At 47.7% G+C, this 19,864-nt stretch overlaps 2 protein-coding genes and 1 non-coding gene across 3 annotated transcripts in view; 1 reads left to right on the top strand and 2 right to left on the bottom strand.

Annotated features, from left to right (window-relative positions):
• Positions 1-1,187: 1,187 nt before the first annotated feature.
• Positions 1,188-1,260, bottom strand: Trnaa-agc (transfer RNA alanine (anticodon AGC)). Its single transcript has one exon. It is a non-coding gene; the product is annotated as a tRNA-Ala (tRNA).
• Positions 1,261-7,998: 6,738 nt separating this feature from the next.
• The window catches only part of Rcor1 (REST corepressor 1), a 131,368-nt gene continuing 119,502 nt past the window's right edge, over positions 7,999-19,864 (top strand). The window contains exons 1-2 of the mRNA XM_047538626.1: positions 7,999-8,534; positions 8,615-8,674. Of these exons, the coding sequence (XP_047394582.1) occupies positions 8,246-8,534; positions 8,615-8,674 (349 nt within the window). The 5' untranslated portion in view covers positions 7,999-8,245. The remainder of the gene's footprint in view (positions 8,535-8,614; positions 8,675-19,864) is intronic.
• Positions 15,183-15,918, bottom strand: LOC124976029 (60S ribosomal protein L9). Its single transcript, XM_047538627.1, has one exon. It carries the CDS (start codon positions 15,895-15,897, stop codon positions 15,319-15,321), a length of 579 nt encoding a protein of 192 aa, XP_047394583.1. The 5' UTR covers positions 15,898-15,918; the 3' UTR covers positions 15,183-15,318.

The raw sequence follows: 19,864 nt of genomic DNA on the forward strand, positions 1-19,864 counted from the left end.
CTGTGTGCTGGTGCTGAGTCCCGGGGAGCAGGGAGAGGTCCCTCAGTCCATGCAGGGGTCATCGCAGCCCTGAGCCATGCCAGAGGAAGATGACGGGCTAGGGCAGGGAGTCAAGATGGTCAGGGAGGCCAGAAACCTGAGCCATGAAGGACCCGGGTACAGTATGGCCATGTGGCCTGGTAGGAGTAGCGTCCCCAGGGCAACTGGGAGAAGGGAGAGCCCCCACAGTGGGAACTCGGATGTGGCCGTGGGCCTGCAGAACCACTCCTGTCCCACGTGGAGACTCCTTCAGCCACCTCAGGGGCCTGGGACTGGGTCCTCCCATGTACTGTGGCCCTTTGAGGAAGTCACCGGGAGGCCCCACGAGATTATATGCTAGGCCTTTGCCATCTCCCCAGTCCTCTTATGGAGGCTCCTTAGAGTGGTGCTCCAGAGAGGGTGGAGAGGACCAGGCAGGAACAGGAGGCCGGCACCTCCCTCCACGCATCACACAGGGACGGCCTCAAGGTTGGGGCTGGCGTAGCTGTAAAATAGGGACCTGGGCAAAGAGGAGCATGTGGGGTGAGGAACCCTTAGGGTGGCCTTCCTCTGGGAGCAAGGTCACCACGTTGGCCTGGCACCCTAGCAGGTCAGCTTTGGTGGCAGCCGCTGAGCTGGCTGGTGTGGGGAGTCAGGCCGGAAGGCCAGGGGCCTGGCAGGGTGGTTGCTTCCAGCAGCACCTGGGCCAGTAGGGGTGCTAGGGGAACAACATCCGCAGAAACATGGCCCCCAGAACCCGTGTGGCTGTGTGGTGGGCCCTGCACCCCTTCCTCTTCCACTCTTGCTATTTAATCATCTTTTTGTCAGTACTGAGGATGGACCCAAGGTCTTGTGTACTCGAGGCAAGTGCTCTGCCACCGAGTTGCAGTCCATGCTCTTTATTTTTTATTTTGAAACAGGGTCTCACTAAGTTGCCTAGGCTGGCCTTGAACTTGTGATTCTCCTGCCTCAGCCTCCCCAAGATGCCAGGATAACAAGCATGTGCCACCACGCCCAGCTCATCTCTATTGTTTTTTTCAACCTTAGGGTTTGAATCCAGGGCCTTATCATACTAAGCAAGTGCTGTACCACAGAGTTATACCCCAACCCTTTTAAAAACTTTTATTTGTCTATTCATTTATTTATTCATTTATTTATTTATTTATTTTTGGTGGTGCTGGGGATTGAACCCAGGGCCTTGTGCATGCTAGGCAAGCACTCTACCAACTGAGCTATATCCCCAGCTCTCCCCAAATTTATGTTGAGACAGGGTCTTACAAAATTGCCCAGGATGGACTCAAACCCTCAATCCTCCTGCCTTGTTTTACTGAGTACCACCATGCCTGAGTCCTCTCCTTTCTTTTTTTCTTTTCTTTTCTTTATTTTGTACTGGGGATTGAACCCAGGGGTGCTTAACCACTGAGCCACCTTTTGTTCGAGGATCACTAAGTTGTTTAGGGCTTTGGTAAAGTGCTGATGCTGGAGCTAAATTTGTGATCCTCCTACCTCAGCCTCCTGAGTTACTGGGATTACGGGTGAGTGCCACTGCATCTGGCTCCTTTATTTATTTACTTACTTACTTTTCAGAGACATAGAGGTTTATTGAGGAAGTAGGTATGCATTCAAGGGAGAAGGCAGGTTATCTCCAGAGGCAGAGACAGCCTCTATTCTTTAAACACCTTTATTGAGATATAATTCACAAATTATACAATTCATTCACTCACTCTACAATTCAGTGGCTCCTAATGCATTCGCAGACCTGTGCGAGCAACTCCATAGTTGATGTTAGAACATGTCATCATCTCAGAGAGCTGTGTTGGGGCTGGGTGCGGCTCAGTGGTAGAGCGCCTGCCAAGGTGCATGGTGCCCCGGGTTCTGTGCCACGAGCAGCCACTCCCACTCCTCTGCCCTTCTGCCCTGGCAACACCACCCCACTTCCTGTCTTTACACATTCGCCTATTCCGGGCATTTCATGCAAGCGGACTACATACTATGTGTTCTCCTGTGACTGGCTTCTTTCATTTAACCTGATGCTTTTGAACTTCCTCCGTGCTGAAGTATGGATCCACTTCTCTCTGGAGCCGAATCACATTCCAATGCACCACATCTTGTCTGACGACTCCTCGGATGATGGACATCAAGGTTTTCTACTTCGAGGCTATCATGAACAATTTCTATGGACATTTGCATGCAAGTTTTTTGTGGACATATGTTTATGTTTCAGTCCTTTTTTCATTTTTACTTCTTGCAGTACTGGAGCGCCCAGCAAGCGCTCCGCCACTGAGCTGCACCCCAGCCCAGCTGTCCTTGGTTCTTTGAGTATATATTTAGGATTGGGATTTCTGGGTCAACTGGTGGCTTTCTGTGTGACTTTTTGAGGAACTGCCAGACTGCTCTGCAAAGCAGCTGCACCCTTTTGCATTCCCACCAGCAGTGGGTTCCACTTTCTCCTTGTCCTCGAAACACTGGTTGTGGTCTTTCTGGTAATAGCCACCCTTGTGGGCATGAAATGGTCTCTCATCGTAGGTTGATTGAGCCACTGAGTCATATCCCCAGCCCTATTTTGTATTATTATTATTATTAATTAATTAATTAATTTATTTAGTGACAGGGTCTCACTGAGTTGCTTGGGGCCTCGCTGTTGCTGAGGACGGCTTTGAACTCCCAATCCTCCTGCCTTAGCCTCCTGAGCTGCTGGATTGTAGGTGTGTGCCACCTTGACAGGTGCTCATTGAAGGTCTTTTGTTTTTCTTTTTCTGTTGCCTTGCACATGCCAGGAATATACTCACCACTGAGCTGCACCCACCGCCCTTCACTGTAGTTTCGATTTACATTTCCCTGAGTTTGGGAGTTCTATATTCTACAGTCATTTGCCTGACATGTTGCAAGCGACACCTGGCGTCGTGTGGGCTGTCTCCTCCTCTCCGTTCGTTCCGTCCCTTCTTCCTCTCTTTTTTTCTTTCTGCCATGTTGGGAATGAACCCAGGGACACTTTACCACTGAGCTTTATCCCCAGCCTTTTTAATTCTGAGACTGGGTCTTGCTAAATTGCTGAGTTGCTCACTAAGTTGCAGAGGTAGGACTCAAGGTTGTTATCCTCCTCCCTCAACCTCCCAAACTGCTGGGATTACCGGTGTGTGCCACCATGTCCAGCTAGAAAAGTTTTAATTTTTATTAAGCCGAGCTTATCTATTTTTTTCTTTTGCTTTGGGCATTACTATTGCTTATTTTTGGTTGTACTGGGGATAGAACCCTGGACCTTGTGTAGCTAGGCAAGTGCTCTACCACTGAGCTACATTCCCAACCCTTAAAAAAAATTTTTTTTTCTTAAAATTTCAAAACAGGGGCTGGGGAGATAGCTCAGTCGGTAGAGCGCTTGCCTTGCAAGCACAAGGCCCTGGGTTCAATCCCCAGTACCGCAAAAAAAAAAAAAAAAAAAAAAAAAAAAATTTCAAAACAGGTCTTGGTAAGTTGCCCAGGCTGGACTCAAACTTGCTACCCTTTTGTATTATAGTTTTACCTCTCACAATTAGATTTATGATCCTGGAGATGAGAGTAAATGCTATTCTGAGACGTCTCCAGCTGTAACCTGAGACAGTATCATAGGTGACATAGTTGTAGGCACTGCTAATACCGCCTACCTTCATAATTGAAGGAAATGCTAGATTTCAGTTAAAGTTTAATTTAAAGAAAGCTGTAACCACCCTCCCCAGCTCCTGGATCTCGGGCTGAGAACTCCTGGGGTGGCTAGAGTTCCTGCTGAAGTCTTGGGTCCCCAGGGCTCTTTGGGGGCCTGACCCTTTCCTGGCCTGACTTCAGGACTGTTTTTCCTGCTAGGCCCCAGCCCTGTCCCATGCCCTGCCACCTGCCTGTCTTCCTCCTTGGAGAAGCTTTTCCTTGCCAAACAGAAGTCCAACAGGATATCACCACCACTAAGAGACAGCAGCCATGGGAATGATCAGCGCTATGGTTTAGAACCAGACAGGTGTCCATGCTGGCTCCAGACAGGTCCCTCACGCTCCAGCATTTCTGCGAGTGGCTCTAGCTTCATAGCCACAGGTGCCCTCGCTGGCTCCTGCACTCAGCAAACACAACTTCAGGGTTACTTCACCACCCGGTGCCTCGGTTTCCTTATCTACAAGGCAGAGGCAGTGGTGCTATTGTATTTACTGATGGGGTTACTAAAAGTGCTCTCAATCTCAAGACTCAGGGCCAAGGCGGGCGGGCAGGACACTAGCTCTCTTTGGTCTGTGTGTTCTGTCCTAGGTTCTGTACCAGGTGATGTTTGCCATTTGTCATCTGGGTAGTTGTAACAGAAACTCAAATCGATCCAGGATTTGAGGCCTCGTTTATGGGGGTGGGGTAGGGAATGGGAAGTGTTTGAATAAACTCTTAGTCTTGGTTCTTTTCCCCCCATTGGACCCCCTTTTCACAGGATAGTGGGCTGGGGGATGGCTCCCTGGAGCAAGGGGGCTGTTCCTGGGTAAGGCAAGGGTGGCTTGGGTGCAGAAGGAAGGAGGCCCTCTCTCAGGAGCTACACGGAGTTTGAGATCCCTGAGCAGCCAGCTTCCTTCCCCCATCAGGCTCTGCCCTGGAGGTCACAGGCATTCCTGGCTCTGAGGTCTAGATCTCAGGAAGAGGAGCTTTCCTGAGAGTTCACAAGCGTTCCAGAAAGGGTCTTGATTGGCTTGTCAAAGTCGCATCCCATGCCTGAGTCAACATCTGTGGACAGGAGGCTGGGAGCTCTGATTGGCCAGGCCTGGTTCCCCTGCTGTTAGGAACAAGGACTCTGAAGTCAACCACTTAGAGGATGCAGGGGAGGTTCCTGCAGAATGATCCTGGACTGATAAGCCATGTCTTCCCCACAGCACACATCCAATGTCTCAGTCAGGAGCACTTGTTCCAGGGACATCCCCTCCCAGGGGGCAGCCCCTGCGTTGTGTACCTGCAGCAGGCTGTACTCCCTATCACCCATCCAATCACTCCTCACCCAATAAATACCTAATGAACATCTACTATGCTCCAGGCACAGAGAAGGAGCAAAAGCTGAGCAGGAACCCCAGCACTTACAGGGTTGAAGGAGGGGGGGAGTCTGCCAAAGCCACTGAAGGGGAGCGGTCTGTGAGGAAGGAGGTCAGGTGGGCCTGTGGTTCAGTGGTTAGGGAAGTAAGGGAGTTCCTGGGAGAGGTGATTTACTCAGGTGCTGCCCAGAGGCTCAGTGGGACTCAAGAAGTCACTACTGCACTGAGCAGCAGGAAAGTTGTAGGTGACTTTAGCAAGAGGTAAGGGGTGGGGACACAGTGGTGCTGGGTGGGGTGAGGAAAGACTGGGATGAGAGGGAGAGAAGGCAAGCGTGGACTAGTCTCTGGAGGATTATGTCTTCGAGGGGAGCCAAGAAATAGCTCCAAGGCAATAGGGGGCTTGGGAGCAAAGCAGTTTCCCTGCTTTTTGAAACAATGCCAGGTCAGGAGGTGGATGGCCCAGGAGGACAGCAGGAGGTGGGGTCCCCAGAGGGGAAGCAGAGCCTAAGGAAGAGGTGGGTGGAAGCAGGGAGATGTGTCAATCTGGGGACTCAGAGGAGACATCTTGCCTGATGATCCAGTTGTTCTGATTAAAGAATGAGGAGGTGAGGCCACAGGCAAGGGAGGTGTAGGCAGAGGGAGAAAGTGTGAAATCTTTGTTTCAGACCCTGAACCTGGAAGGCCTGCTGGCTGCCAGCTGTTTAGAGTGACCGTGTGAAGCATGAGGTCATGAATTCATGGTCAGGGGTTGTGTGTTGGACCTCCATCCCAGCAACAGGAATGGGGGCTTCTTTCAGATTGGGGTTCCCTATGAGGGAGGGAGAGAGGAGATGGGGAGGTAGACTTGATAAAAATCCACCAGGCCAGGAAGTAGGTGGCACTACTTGCATCTAAACATTTTTTTGAGAGGAGATCTTGTTATGTTGTACAAGCTGGTCAAACTCCTAGGCTTGAGTGATCCTCCCTCTTCAGCCTCCCAAGGGCTGGGACTAATGGCTTGCACCATCTTGCCCAGCTCCTTACTTGCATTTCATAGATAAGGAAGCTCAGAGTTTGCAGGTGAATATGGTATCCATGTGACTTTTGGGCCAAATTAGAGCAGGGCCTGGCACTTGTTGGGACCCATATTTTTTCCGGGAAAATAAAAAATGGTTGCAAGGTCGCTGGTGAGGTCTGTGAGGAAGCAGGTCAGGTGGGTCTGTAGTCCAGCGATTAGGGAAGTGAGGGAGGTGCTTATAGTCGTAACCCAGTTAGAAAGTGGGCTCAAGCTTGGAGGGGAGGACGACCCTGTGCTCTGCCATCCCACTGCCCTGGTAAACATCACCGTTGAGCCCTGTAGACTACCTTTCCGGAGCCTGATGGTAGATCTTGGTGGACAAGAGCCAGCAGGGCAGTGCTCCGAACCTCACTCCTCACACAGGGCTCACCTCTGGCTGAGTCACAGGCCACCGACCGGTGCCAGGCCAACCGGATACCGCCCCTGGTTCTCCCCTTAGCTTTGCTGCGGGCACCCTCCCTGCTCAGGTTCTCTATCCCGGCCAGCTGACCGGCAGCGCCCTGGGCTCTCCAAGGACAGGGGCGTCCTTCTCAGGAAAGTCCAAGAGCTACCCATGAACCTGGTGGGGCAGGGGGTCCTCTACTGGGAAAGCTCCCGGGTCCTGCTTCTTAAAGGTCACTTAGGCAGAACTGAACGTGGTCACTCCAGTGAAGTCAATGATGGTGGTTCGGGTCACAGAAAATGTGGAAGAGAAACCCGTATTCATTCAGGCATTGGAACCATAAAACTCGCGATTTCTCCCTGTAGCTATTTATATCCTGAGCGGGTCAAAACTGTCCCCATGTGAAGCTCAGGTTTGAAGTAACTTTAAAGACCCACGCCACTCCCGGCCTCCTCCGGGCCAGCGAGGAGCAGCGCTGCTGGGGGGCTGGTGCGGGTGGGCCAGTCCCGCCGAGTCCCCGGCTCAGCGGTCACTCTTCCGGCTGGACGCTCAGGCTGGGTCTCGGCCGGCCCCCGACCCGTCGGGGCTCGCGTCCTGCCCCGCGGGGAAGCCGGCCAGGGTGGGGCGAGGGGTAGTGCGGCCAGCGGACCCCGAGAAGCGGCCTGGCGCCCACGGCGGGCCTGGGACCGAGAGCCCCCTCCCTTCTTCCCGGGCCGCCCCGCCCGCCGCTGAGGGCCCCTCCTCCCGGGACCCCCGGGCCAGCCACTCGACTTCCCGGCCACGGACTGCGCGGCGGCTCCGCCCCCACCCCATCCCTCGCGCCGCCCGGGGAACCCCCCGCCCCCCGCCCAATTAGCGGAGAGCGCCCCCGGCCCGAGCCCACTGCGCCCGGCTGCCTCGGGGGACGCTGTCCCCTGGGAGCCCGCAGCTCGCGGCCCGCACAGCCCCAGGCCCTCGTGGAAGGCGGGGGCTCAATTAGTTTTTTCAATTAGTTTCCTCTCTTTGTATAGAACCCATTCAAACTGCCGTACTCCTCCGCGCGATGGGGAAAGTAGTTCCGACCTTGCCCGCAATTAGTTCTCGCGTCGGGCACATTGTACTGCGGGGGCCGGTGGGACTCTCGGCGGCCGGGCCCCTCGGGGGCCGGGGCCAGGGCGGCGGGGGGACTCGCGGGCAGGCGGGGCGGGCGGGGGCGGGGAGGCGGCGAACTCCTCGCGCTTGCCTCGAGAGATGGATCATGGGGCGTAGAGCGATGGCAAACCTCAAACCACGTACAGTGGGCGATACGCGTCAACCCAACCTGGTCAACGGAAGCGCGGAGCCTCCCCTCGCCCGCGCTCCCGCCCTGGTCCCCCTGACGGACGCACGCGGGAGCCAACCGGGCCGCCGCTCGCCGTCCAAATCCCACGAGGGCCAATCGGGGCGCGGGGGGGCGGGGCCTGCGCGCGTGGCGTTAGGCTGCGCGCGGCCCACCCCTCGGCGCGCAGGCCCCGCCCCTCCCCCCGCCCGCGGCTCCCGGAGTAGTTAGAGCCAGCGAAGTGCGGGCGGCGATGAGAGCCAAAGTTGCGCTCGGTTCGGCGCTGGGGGCTTGAGGCGGCTCGGCGCTCCGCCCGTCTGGGCCTCCCCCGGCCCCAGCGCGTGCCGCTGGGCTCCCGCGCGCCCGCCAGCCCGCCCGGCCCCGCGCCCACCCGCGCCCCCTGCCCGGCCGGCGCCCGCTCCCCGCGAGCCGGGGTCCCCGCCGCCGTCGCCCGGCCCCGGGCCCCGCCGATGCCGGCCATGGTGGAGAAGGGCCCCGAGGTCTCAGGGAAGCGGAGGGGCAGGAACACCGCGGCCGCCGCCGCCTCGGCCGCCGCCTCGGCTGCCTCCGCCTCGGCCGCCGCCGCCGCCGCCGCCGCCTCGGCCGCCGCCGCCTCCGCCTCGGCCGCCGCCACCTCGGCCGCCGCCGCCCCCAATAATGGCCAGAATAAAAGTTTGGCGGCGGCGGCGCCCAATGGCAACAGCGGCAGCAACTCCTGGGAGGAAGGCAGCTCTGGCTCGTCCAGCGACGAGGAGCACGGTAGGTGGCAGCCGCCCCCGCGCCCGGCCCCGCACGGCCCGCGCCCGCGCCCGCGCTGACCGCCGTGTCTGTTCCCGCAGGTGGCGGCGGCATGCGGGTCGGACCCCAGTACCAGGCGGCCGTGCCCGACTTCGACCCCGGTGAGTAGCGCGCGGCTGGCCGCGAGCGGCGGGAGCCCCGCGACAACTTTCTTTTTGTGCGTGTTGGCCCTGCGGTCCGCGGGGGCACGCGGGGCGCGGCGGGGGCCGCGCGCACGCACGGCGCGGGCTGCGGGCCGGCGGGAGGCCCGGCCCAGCCCGCCCCGCGCCCCGGGCCCTGGCCGCGACCGCACCTGGTCTGGGGCGCGGGGTGCCGGCGCCCAGGTGAGCTGCGCCCCGCCGGGCCCGGAGGCGTGCGGGAGAGTTGGCGTGCTGAGCGCCCGGACTGAGCGGCCCGAGACCCTTCCTGGGAAGCCTCGCCCAGCTTTGCTCTGCGGGCCTGTGCCCTCGCTGGTCCTGGACCCCTCGCCCCTCCTGAGAAGGAGTGGGACGACGACCCCAAAACCAGTTCATAAAACTGTGCTTTCCAGAGGACGTCCGCTTGGACAAGAGAGGCTCTCGGGTGGCAGTTTGATTTTTAGGACCTATTTGTAAATTGTGTGTGCATTTCCTTTTTTTTTTTTTTTTTTTTTGGTTGGGTAGTGAGGAGGAGCGGAGAGGAAGAGGTTGTGAAAGAATAGAACCATCAGGAGCTTTAGCTAACCAGTGGTTTCCACCTACCCGAAATCCCTGCACCCCAGAAGGGAGCATTTACTTCCCTTGCTGCTCTGGGTGGAAGCAAATTTAAAGTGGTACAAGGGGGGAAGAATCCAATCAGACAAAGGAATTTTTCAGATTTTAATACATGAGATTCTCCCCCGTCTCTGTATGAGACTGTCTTTAAAGGTTGTTGGTATAGAAAATGTTTGAAAGAACGTGGGTTTTGTTTCAGAAGTAAAATTTAAAAGTCTCTTGTACAGCCGGAGTGAGCAGTCCTTCTTCCTGGTTGGAGGGCTTTAGAACTGGAGGTTCTCTAAGTAGGTTAGACCACTAGTTTGTTTGAAGAAATAAATGCTTTTCCTTGGAAACAAGACTGCCGAAAATTGCAAGGGATCTAGTCCTCAAAAAAGGCAATTGCTCTTAAGCTGTGATTAAGGTACTAAACACTGGGTGTGCTTAGAAGTGAAAATGCAGAGGGATCCCCTGGTGGGCTGGGGCACTCTGGGAATAAATGACTTTTCCCAAATTTGCATTCTAAATTTTGGCTTGAAGACTTCCTCTCATATTTATGTAGCCTGACTTCCAGATTTGTATTCTTTTTACGCCCCTTTGGTAGTTTCCCCTTCCCCCAGATCTTCCTTTTTTGGTAGTCACTTCTCATTTGTGAATGACAGGATAGAACCAGGCGGCCAGGCTTTTTCTCTTCTGTGCAAAGCTCCTCCATTCCAGGGTTGGCCACCAGGGGAAGCATTCCGTTTTTTGGTTACAGTTCACCCCATCTTCATTTTGTAGGTCAAGTCTTATCTGTGGTAATATACAGAACTGAAAGCTTGTCACTAAGTTTTTCCCAGGTGTTATTTTTAAGAGTCAAATTGAGCATATCTTTGAGTAAGTTGGTCAGTTTTTGATGTATTAATTTCGGAAGATTTATTTAAGTATGTTGAATGTGACTGAGGAAAAGGGGCATATTTGATAGTCACAGGTCTTAGATTTCTTTCTTTTTTGTTTTTTGGCTTCATTGTTGGGAATCCAACCCAGGGTGTCAGGCATTCTAGGCAAAGAGCTCTACCACTGAGCTACTTAGAAGCCACTTACATCCTCATCCAGGACTTAGAGTTCTGACATTCATCTAATACTGATGTTTAGCTCCGGCATTGTTAATAATGAGCCTGACCTCTTGGGAGTTGTATCTTCTTTGAAACAGTATATGTTATAGGATAGTATTTTGAACTGTCCTTTGATATATTATCCCCCACCCCCACCCCCGTTGGTACTGGGGATTGAAATCCTTGGACTTCCTGATGGGGTAGGTACAAGCATAAACTTGCTAGAGCCATAGGATTTTAGAAAGTAAAACGTTGTAGATGTTCTGATGCATCACTGTGCCGCCAATTGATATTAACATTTCCAAATTTTCCTGTTTTGTGTTTTAATCTGAAAGGAATCCAACTAGTATGAAATTATTTCATATCCTATTTTTTCACCCTGAGCAGTGGGACACATTCTTGGATATGGCTGAAAATTGTGAGACTTTTCTACTTTCTAGTAATTTTTCATGTGTGTTCTCATTTAACTTGAAATCTAAGGGAGAGACTTTTATTTTGGAATAGAAATTTTATGACATGTTTGTTTTGTGGCACATTTTTCTTTTAGGTCTTTAGACTTGAGCTGTGTTCCTTCTTTTTTATTTATTTTATTTTTATTTTTTTGTGGCATGAGGGATGAAACCCAGGGAGTCTCTATCACAGAGCTACATCCCCAGCCCTTTTTATTTTGAGACAGGATCTTGCTAAGTTGCCAGGCTGGCCTGAACTTTCCATTCTCTTGCCGCAGTCTCCCGAAACACTGGGGTGACGTTCTTTACACTAGTAAAAGAAGTTAGAATAACATGGAAATGAGGCTGCAATTGTGACTGTTTTTTCTTTCTCCCTGCTGGAGTGGGTTTGCGTTTTTGAGTGCTGGGAGTTGAACCCAGTTCCTTGCATATGCTAAGCACACACTTTGCCACTTAGCTAAACCACAGTCACTCCCCCAGGTTTTTTTTTTTTTTTTTTTTTTTTCCTCTTTGTGGTGCTGGGAATTGAACCCAGGAGTGCTCTGCCACTGGGCTACATCCCCAGCCTTTTTATTTTTATTTTTACAGAATGCATTTTGATACATTGTACACAAATGGGGTACAACGTTTCATTTCTGTGGTTGTGCACCCTTGTAGTTTCATACCATTGGTGTAATCATACATGTACATAGGTTAATGACATTTGTCTCATTCCACTATCTTTCCTTCCTCCGCCCCCTCCCCCAGCCTTTTAAAATTTTATTTTGAGACAGGATTGCTCTAAATTGCCAAGACCGGCCAAGAGCTTTTGATACTTCTTCTGAGATTACATGCATGTGCCATGAACCCTGGCTTTTTTGTCTGAGTTTTGGGTGCATCTTTGTGTTTTTTAAAAATTATTATTAGTAGTAGTAATGGTAGTATCGTTATCCTAGAAATTGAACAAACAGATATGAAATTCATCAAAAGCTTCTTTTTTTTTCCTTCCCTAAAATTGAACTGAGCTACATCCCATCCCAAACCTTTTTTGTTTTCACTTTGAGACAGGGTTTGTAAGTTTCTGGGCTGACCTCAGGCTTGTGATCCTCCTACCTCAGGCTCCAGTGTAGCTGGAATTATGGGCATGTGCCACTGTAAAATAAAATTAAAATGTGGCTTTTTTTTTTTTTTTTTTAAACTATATACAGTAAAGGTATGTGGGTGGAAAAAGTTGACTTTAATTTTTTTTTAGTCAGATTTTATTTATTTGCAGATCACAGCTTGACCCTGTTCTGTGACTGGTGGGAGCTAAGATTGCCTGATAGTCCCTGTATAGTCCAAGGAAGAGTTAATTTTGTTATCCCTTGCAAATAGCAAATGAAGTGAATAGATGTTGGTAGTGCTAAAATGCTGATTCAGCTCTTATAGTCTAATTAAGACAGAGATTAAGAGCGCTTGCCTGGCATGTGTGAGGCACTGGGTTCGATTCTCAGCACCACATAGAAATAAATAAATAAAGGTCCACTGACAACTAAAAATAAAAATTAAAAAAAAAAATTGTTCCAAAAAAAAAAAAAAAAAAAAAGAGAGACTAAGATCAGTAGAGAAAAAGTTTTTCCATTTAGTATCAAAAACAAGCCAGAGTGCAGCCCCTCCACCTTTTTAAAAAATATTTTTTTAGTTGTAAATGGACACAATATCTTTATTTATTTATTTTTATGTGGTACTGAGGATCCAACCCAGTGCCTCACACATTTGAGGCAAGCACTCTACCCCTGAGCTACAACCCCAGCGCCCTTTCCACCTTTAATTTGGGCTTTGTTCCCATAGGTGGTACCCAAGCCTATTATATTGCCATGGAGGATGTTGAGTGGTGGCTGGTTTCTTATACAGTCAGCAGATACAGAACAGTGAAGGGGATCTTGTGGATCCCACCTCTGGTTCTTTCCTGCACTAGCAAAGCGTTGCTTATCTTGAAATGAGTAGTGTTTTTCTATATAAAAATATGAATGTTCCTGTGGTCTAGCTGGGAGCATGCAGCTCCAGCATACAGTCTGGTCTGTATATCTCTTTGGTCATTTCTTTGTGGCTCTTCCTCTTTGTTTTCTTCTAGCCAAAGGAGCACAGTGATAGGAGGTTAGGATTGACTCCAATTCTGTTTTCTGAAGCATGTGTTTGTTATGTCAACTTTATCCTGAGTTGGTTTTCAGTATCACAGTTCACTGTGCTAAAATTACAACTTTCAGAAGAGAAACCCACTCCCCCCCATCAAACCCAGGGTTTGCACATGCATAGGAAGCGCCTTGCCTTAAATTACACCCCCAGTTCCTAGAAGAGGAAATTGTTAATGGTGAATATTTTTGAGATAATGATCCTTTAGAAGAGCATCCTGTAGTTTGAACATTGAGTTCAATATGTGGAATCAGCTTTGAAAATTTGTAGTGTCATTGGAGCTTAATTGTCACTTCAGAGTTGACTTGTAGTAAGATGTGTGATGCTTTCATGTGGACAGATTTTACCGAATAGGATGCTTGGCCTGCTTTTCATTTGCTTTCATTGATAATCCTATGCTGTTCTTCAGACACATTTTCTGTGCTTCTTGTTCATTGTAAAAACCTATTTTGTTTTTTAATTTTGTACGGGGGATTAAACTCAGGGGTGCTTAACCGCTGAGTCACATCCTCAGTTTTTTTGAGACAGGGTCTCCCTAATATGCTTCGTGCCTTGCTAGGTTGTTGAGGCTGGCCTTGAACTTTCAATCTTTCTATGTCACTGGGATTACAGGTGTGCTGCACTGTACCTGGCTGTGAAAATCTTTTTCATATACATCCTAAGATTCTTAGGTTGTGGTAAATGCATTGTGATTTAAACATACTTTCAGGCAGTGTTTGCCCAAATGAGAGGTAAGTGGCAATGAGTCCTGTGAGTGATCTACTTGGTTTAGTGGTGTGGTAGGGTGATATACAGAACTGGTGGTTGGGAAATGAATGTCTATTCTCTGCTACTAAGAAAGTGAATCTGACTAATTTATTTCTAGGGTCCTCAGTTTCTCCACTTGTGAATCATGGAATTTTTTAAAAAGTATTCATTTTGGTTGTTGATGGACCTTTATTTTATTTATGTGGTGCTGAGGATTGAACCCACTACCTCACACATGCTAGGCAAGTGCTCCACCACTGAGCTACAACCCCAGCCCATGAATCAATGATTCTTTTCAGCCTGAATTGTCTACAGTAATGTCAGTTATAGAAAAGTATCTTTTTTTTGGGGGGGGGGGGCGGGGTACTGGGTATTGAACCCAGGGGTGCTTAACTACTGAGCCACATCCCCAGCCCTTTTTATTTTTTATTTTGAGACAGGGTCTTGCTAAGGTGCTGAGGCAGCCTCAAACTTTCAATCCTCCTGTATCAGCTTCCTGAGTCACTAGGATTATAGGTGTGTGCCGCTGTGCCAGGCTAGAATAGCGTCTTATAAGCATAATGGGTTTTTTTTTTGTTTGTTTTTTTTTTGGTGCTGGGGATCGAACCCAGGGCCTTGTGCTTATAAGGCAAGCACTCTACCGACTGAGCTATCTCCCCAGCCCAGCATAATGTTTCTTTTAGAAGCAATTTAGAGTAGAATGCTGGAACTTGGGCTATGAGAGTTAATTCTGGGTTCCAGTCTTGGATGTGCTGTTGCCACCTTCTGTTGACTCTAGGCTAGCAACTTCACTTTTGCCTTAATCTGTAAATACAGAGAGTCGAACTTTGTTCTCAAGGGAAGGAATTTATTTATCTAGTATATGTAAAATGCTTAGCATCATGCTTGGCATGCAGTGGGTGCTAAGTAAACATTTTCTGCTGTCCTTATTCTGACTATTATTTATGTAACATAGGTTGCCAAGTAGTGGTCCCAGAATTTTTGGCCTCACTGCTTCTATAAGACTCCATTGTAAGGAAGCCATTGGTTGCTTTTAAGTTACGTGTACCCGCTACAATTTAAATAAATGTCCTTTCCTGGAAGAGAGAGTAGTTCAACACTTTTGGATAGCAGAAGAAAACACAGAGGTCCAGAAAGAACAGGTGAACTTGTTCAGGTTAAGTTTTTGGATAGTACAAAAAAAACCTTGGGAACCAGGGCTGGAGGAAGTTCCGAGTGACTGGGTTCTGGGTGAGGAGGTTTTTGCTCTGAACTTCCAAATTCTTGTCTTTGAGAGTTAATGCTTTTGAGGTGTTGCTCTCCTACTACAGTATTTCATTCCATAGGTGGTGACAGTGACTCCAAGTTCAGCTGGTTGAGGCTGACCTGGGCAGTTGTTTTCAGAGCAGTATTGAAGGCCATTTGTACTGAAGAAATTTAGGGTTACTCTTTTTTTTTTTTTTTTTCCTGTTTTGTTCCTTTGAAAGGACACTAAAGTTTATTCATCCTGTCGGAAAAGATTAAGTCCGAAGTCAATAGATATCTTTTATTGCATCACTTAATATCAAATTGACTCTCCAGGACTGTGTTTCTGTGGCTGGATAACTCTTAGATCTTATTCATCAGCCTGCTGAACTGTTCCTTTTTCAGAAACATAAATACCATCCAAAAATTTTCTGATATCTTTGTTTTTCACTGTTGTGGCTTGCTGAATTAAAGCAGCTGAATTTGAAACAAGTTCAATATCATTTCCTTCAAGGATTAATTCATCTTTCTGAGCTTGAGACACTGAGCAAGCAACACCTGTCCTCATACGAACCCTGCGGATATATTTTTCACCCAAGAAATTTCGGATTTCAACAAGAGACCCATTCTCCTGAATAACAACGTTGATGGGGAAGTGAGCGTACACAGACCTCATTTTGTAACGAAAGCCCAGTGTAACACCCTTGATCATGTTCTGTACATGACTACAGATCGTGCGAACAGTGGCCAATTCCTTCCTATTTCCCCACCATTTGTCAACCCGAAGCCTCTTCTTTTTCTTTCCAAGGAGGCTGAGTTCTACATTGATATGATTGAAATCCCTCCGGAGGGTTCCTCTTGGGCCCTTCACAATAACTGTGCGTCCCTTCAGAGTAATGTCGACATTTTCTGGTATGTCGACAGTCTGATTGCTGAGAATGGTCTTCATTCTCGCAGTAGATGCGGCAAAAAGAGCTAGGGTTACTCTTGGGAAGATGTTTTCTTTGACATTATCAAATTCTGTGGGGCAATTTAGTTGAAAAAAATATTTATATTTGGAGATAAACATAAAAGTCCTGTCCACAAAACTGTATTCCTTCCTAGTTTATTGTGCTGCTTTTATTTTCCTTCTGATACTTATACCATTGTAATTGGTCTGTGGTGTAGCCCTCCCTTTTTTTGAGGTGTTCTTCAGAGGTTCCATGCAGTCTTTGAAGATAAGAAGTGAGGTTTCCAATTTTCTTCTTGCCCTTATAGGAAACCATGAACTCGATGTAGGGAACTTGGTATAGGGAACACATGTTGTTGGTATTTGTTTTAAAAGCAGAAAACCTGATAACTTTCTGGGAGAGAGCAAGTCAGCAACTGTTATTAAAAGACTGGATAAACAGGAGTTGAGGACCAGATGCTGACCCAGTGAATGCCTGCAGCTGAAAGGCAGTTGTAAGAAATGTTTGTGACACCAGAAGTGGTAGGGAGGAGGATCTAGTTTCAGTATAACAATTTTTCTTCTGTTTTGTGATCTGGAAGCTTAATGTATATATTTAATGTCTGCTTGGATTTTGTGGTTTCTGTTGTTGACGTCTAAAAATGGAGTGTAGGGCTGAGGTTATGACTCAGTGGTAGAGTGCTCACCTAGCACGTGTGAGGCGCTGGGTTTGGTCCTTAGCACCATACAAAAATATATAAGTAAGTGGGACTGGGGATATAGCTCAGTTGGTAGAGTGCTTGCCTCCTGGGTTTAATCCCCAGCACTGCCTACCTAAACAAATAAATAAATAAATAAATAAAATGAAGGTAATATGTCCATTTACAACTAAAAATATTTTTATTTTATTTATTTTTTTGTTTTTTGTTTTTTTCAGTTTTATTTTACCACTAAAAATATTTTTAAAAAATTAAAAATGGAGTGTAAAGTTGATTTTAAGTGGCCAAAATGTATTTAGTGAAAGTATTTGAGAGAAAAAATATTTTAGCTGGGTGCAGTGGTGCATGCCTGTAGTCTAGTGACTCAGGAGGCTGAGGCAGGAGGATCACAGGTTCTAGAACAGACTCAACAACTTTGAACTCCTGTTTTAAAATAAAAAAATTAAAAGGGCTGAGGATGTAGCTCAGTGGTAGAGCACCACTGAGTTCAATCCTCAGTTTAAAAAAAAAAATGTATATCAAGGTAGACTATTTAGGGCCATTTGAGGCTAAACTTCACACTTACTGTTAGAGCCTTGTCACTAGGTACAAAAATAATGTGTGGTGATGGTACTAGTGTTCATAATTTCAGAAACAAAGAGTTAAACTTTTAACAATTCCCCTGTACTGGGGATGGGACCCAGGGCTTTGTGCATGCTAAGCAAGCACTTTACCACTGAGCTACAAACCCAACCCAAGAATTAAGCTTTTAAAAATTGAATGTGCATAATTTGAATATACCTTTTTGCAGATCACCCTAAAGTAGGATAGAATTATACAGACAGGGTTTTTGAAAAAACACTTCAAATAGAATAGTACCTCCACTGTGGTTAACGCTGTCACCATTAGGCTGTATTTGCTTGAGGTGCAACTAAAGCCTAATTGCACCCCTCTCCTTTTCATTAATTTGTAGTTGATTTGTATTATTTCTGTGATCCTTTGCATCCTCAGAAAAGCAGATGCCAAGATGAAATTAAATGTGGGAATGATTCATTGGAGTAGGTGCTTGTGAAGGATAAAGAGGAAAGGAAGGAGGTTTTGGTGGTCAGAGCCAGTAGAGGATGCAGTGGGACACTGTGCAGAGGGAAGGATGGCTGTGATTGGCAGAGGATCCTCAAATGACAGTGCACTTGAAACCCGAGTGGAGCTGTCTCAGGAGGCCTGCTGTGGGACATCTGCTGTGTCCAGTCATTGGCTGGCAGCACCTGGGAGAGCCTGCCTCAGAGGACCCAAAGGTGCTGGGCAGCTGGGTCTGTTGCAGAACCTGCTCTGGAAGAGAAGTGGAGGGACACACTTGAGGCTGTGAGAACTCACATGTTTTTGTACTTCAGTGTATACTTATGTGTGATAAAGAAAATATTTTCTTATTTTTATTAGTCTTTACATAAATGGTTACTTGTGCATATTCATTTGCTTTGATGCTTTCCAAACAAGGGCACTCCCACTCAGAAGGCACAAGTTTTTTTTGTTTGTTTGTTTTTACCTGTGATTGAACCCAGGGGCATTTAACCACTGAGACACATCCCCAGCCATTTTTTAACTTTTTATTTTGAGAAAGGGTTTTGCTGAGTTGCTTAGGGCCTTGCTGAGTTGCTGAGACTGGCCTTGAATTTGTAATCCTCTTGCCTCAGCCTCCCAAGTAGCTGGAATTACAGTCGTGCCCCACCACCCCTGGCATATATGTAGTTTTTTTTAAATGTCTCTTTAATATTGTGTGTGGGGAGAAATATTGAGTTGTTTGATTAGGAAGGAATAAAATTATATCCTGCACTGGAGACTATTCTCCAAGACTGGTTTTGGCATAGTTGTTGTAATATTTGTCACCAGGGCCCTTGATTACTAAAATGAATGTCACTGAGAATTGACACCTTTTTTGTGTTATTTTAAAACTAATGTTATTCAGTTCATTTTTGTCTGCTGACTATTAACCAGTTGGCCAGAGTTACATTGCCTAATGTCTAGAAAAGTTCTGGCTTAGTTTCTGAGTAGCATGTAGTTGTAATAGCATATTAGAGGTTATAGTTACAACTGATTACTATAATGGTCAGTTATTTTCTCACAAAAGATTAAAGTGGGGCTGGGGTTGTGGCTCAGTGATGGAGTACTTGACTAGCATGCGTGAGGCACTGGGTTTGATCCTCAGCGTGGTGTACAAATAAATAAAATAAAGTTCTTGTGTTAATCTACAACTAAAAAACAACAACAAAAAACAACAAAAAACTAAGTCACTAAGTGCCTCAGTTCCCTCATAAGGAAAATGAAGATACTAACTTCATCTCATATGGCTGTTGTGAGGGTTAAAGACTTAAAGTGGTCAGACCAGCTTTGTACAGAGTAAGCACCACATTGAGCTGGCACTGAAAGATCATTCTTTTGAGGGTTTTCTGTTAGTAACAAGCTGCACCTCCCCATCCACACATTCACCCATTTCCTTCGATTAGTGGCTAATCTGTTAACATAGCTGAATTTAGTTTTTAATTCACAACACTTTAATCTTTTAAAGTGCTCTATCACTGAGCCACTACCCCAGCCCCTGACTTAGTGTTTTTATTCAGTCTAATAACTTGCTCAATACATTATTAACTCAGTCTGAGATCATCTATCAGCTACATTATTATTTTATATATCACTAAGAAAGGAAAAACAGCCCTCAGACTTCAGTCTATGTTTCAGGGAGAGTTAGCCAGAAATCCTCTTTAGAGAAAAACACTTAAGAGCAAGACTTTATTGGATCGGTTAGTTGATGGGCTGTTTCCACATGGCCTCAAGTGTTGTGGAGTTTTATGTTTAGGGTTGCCAGAGCCAGCTTCATGTCTGTATTCCTCTTTTTGAGAGTGAAAACACAGATGAAATGGGAGGTAGCCAGCTTGGTTGGAGTGAGTTGCTTTACACCTGCTTGTGTGTGTGTTGAAGTAGGGTCTTTAGCACTCAGAATGCAGTGGAAGGTGGTTTTGGTTTTGGTTTTGGTGGTGCTGTGTATTGAGCCCAGGACCTTGCACATGCCAAGCAAGTGCTCCACCACTGAGCCACATGGCAGCCAAGTGGAAGATATTTTGAAGGGAGCAATTTCTTGTGATTGTGTGATTTAGAGTTACCTACCAGATAGAGTGTTGTAGGCTACAGACTTGCAGCTGTCTTCTTTTTCCCCTGCTCCCTCTCAAATTTGCTTTTATACAGGATTACATTTCAACCTGAACTATAGAGTGAGTTCAAGAACCTTGTCTTGAATA

Source organism: Sciurus carolinensis, chromosome 2, assembly GCF_902686445.1.
Source record: "Sciurus carolinensis chromosome 2, mSciCar1.2, whole genome shotgun sequence".
Taxonomy (NCBI): Eukaryota; Metazoa; Chordata; class Mammalia; order Rodentia; family Sciuridae; genus Sciurus; species Sciurus carolinensis.

What these genes read in the sequence shown, in the direction of transcription:
- LOC124976029 (XM_047538627.1), bottom strand. Translation starts at nt 15,897, where the DNA reads ATGAAGACCATTCTCAGCAATCAGACTGTCGACATACCAGAAAATGTC.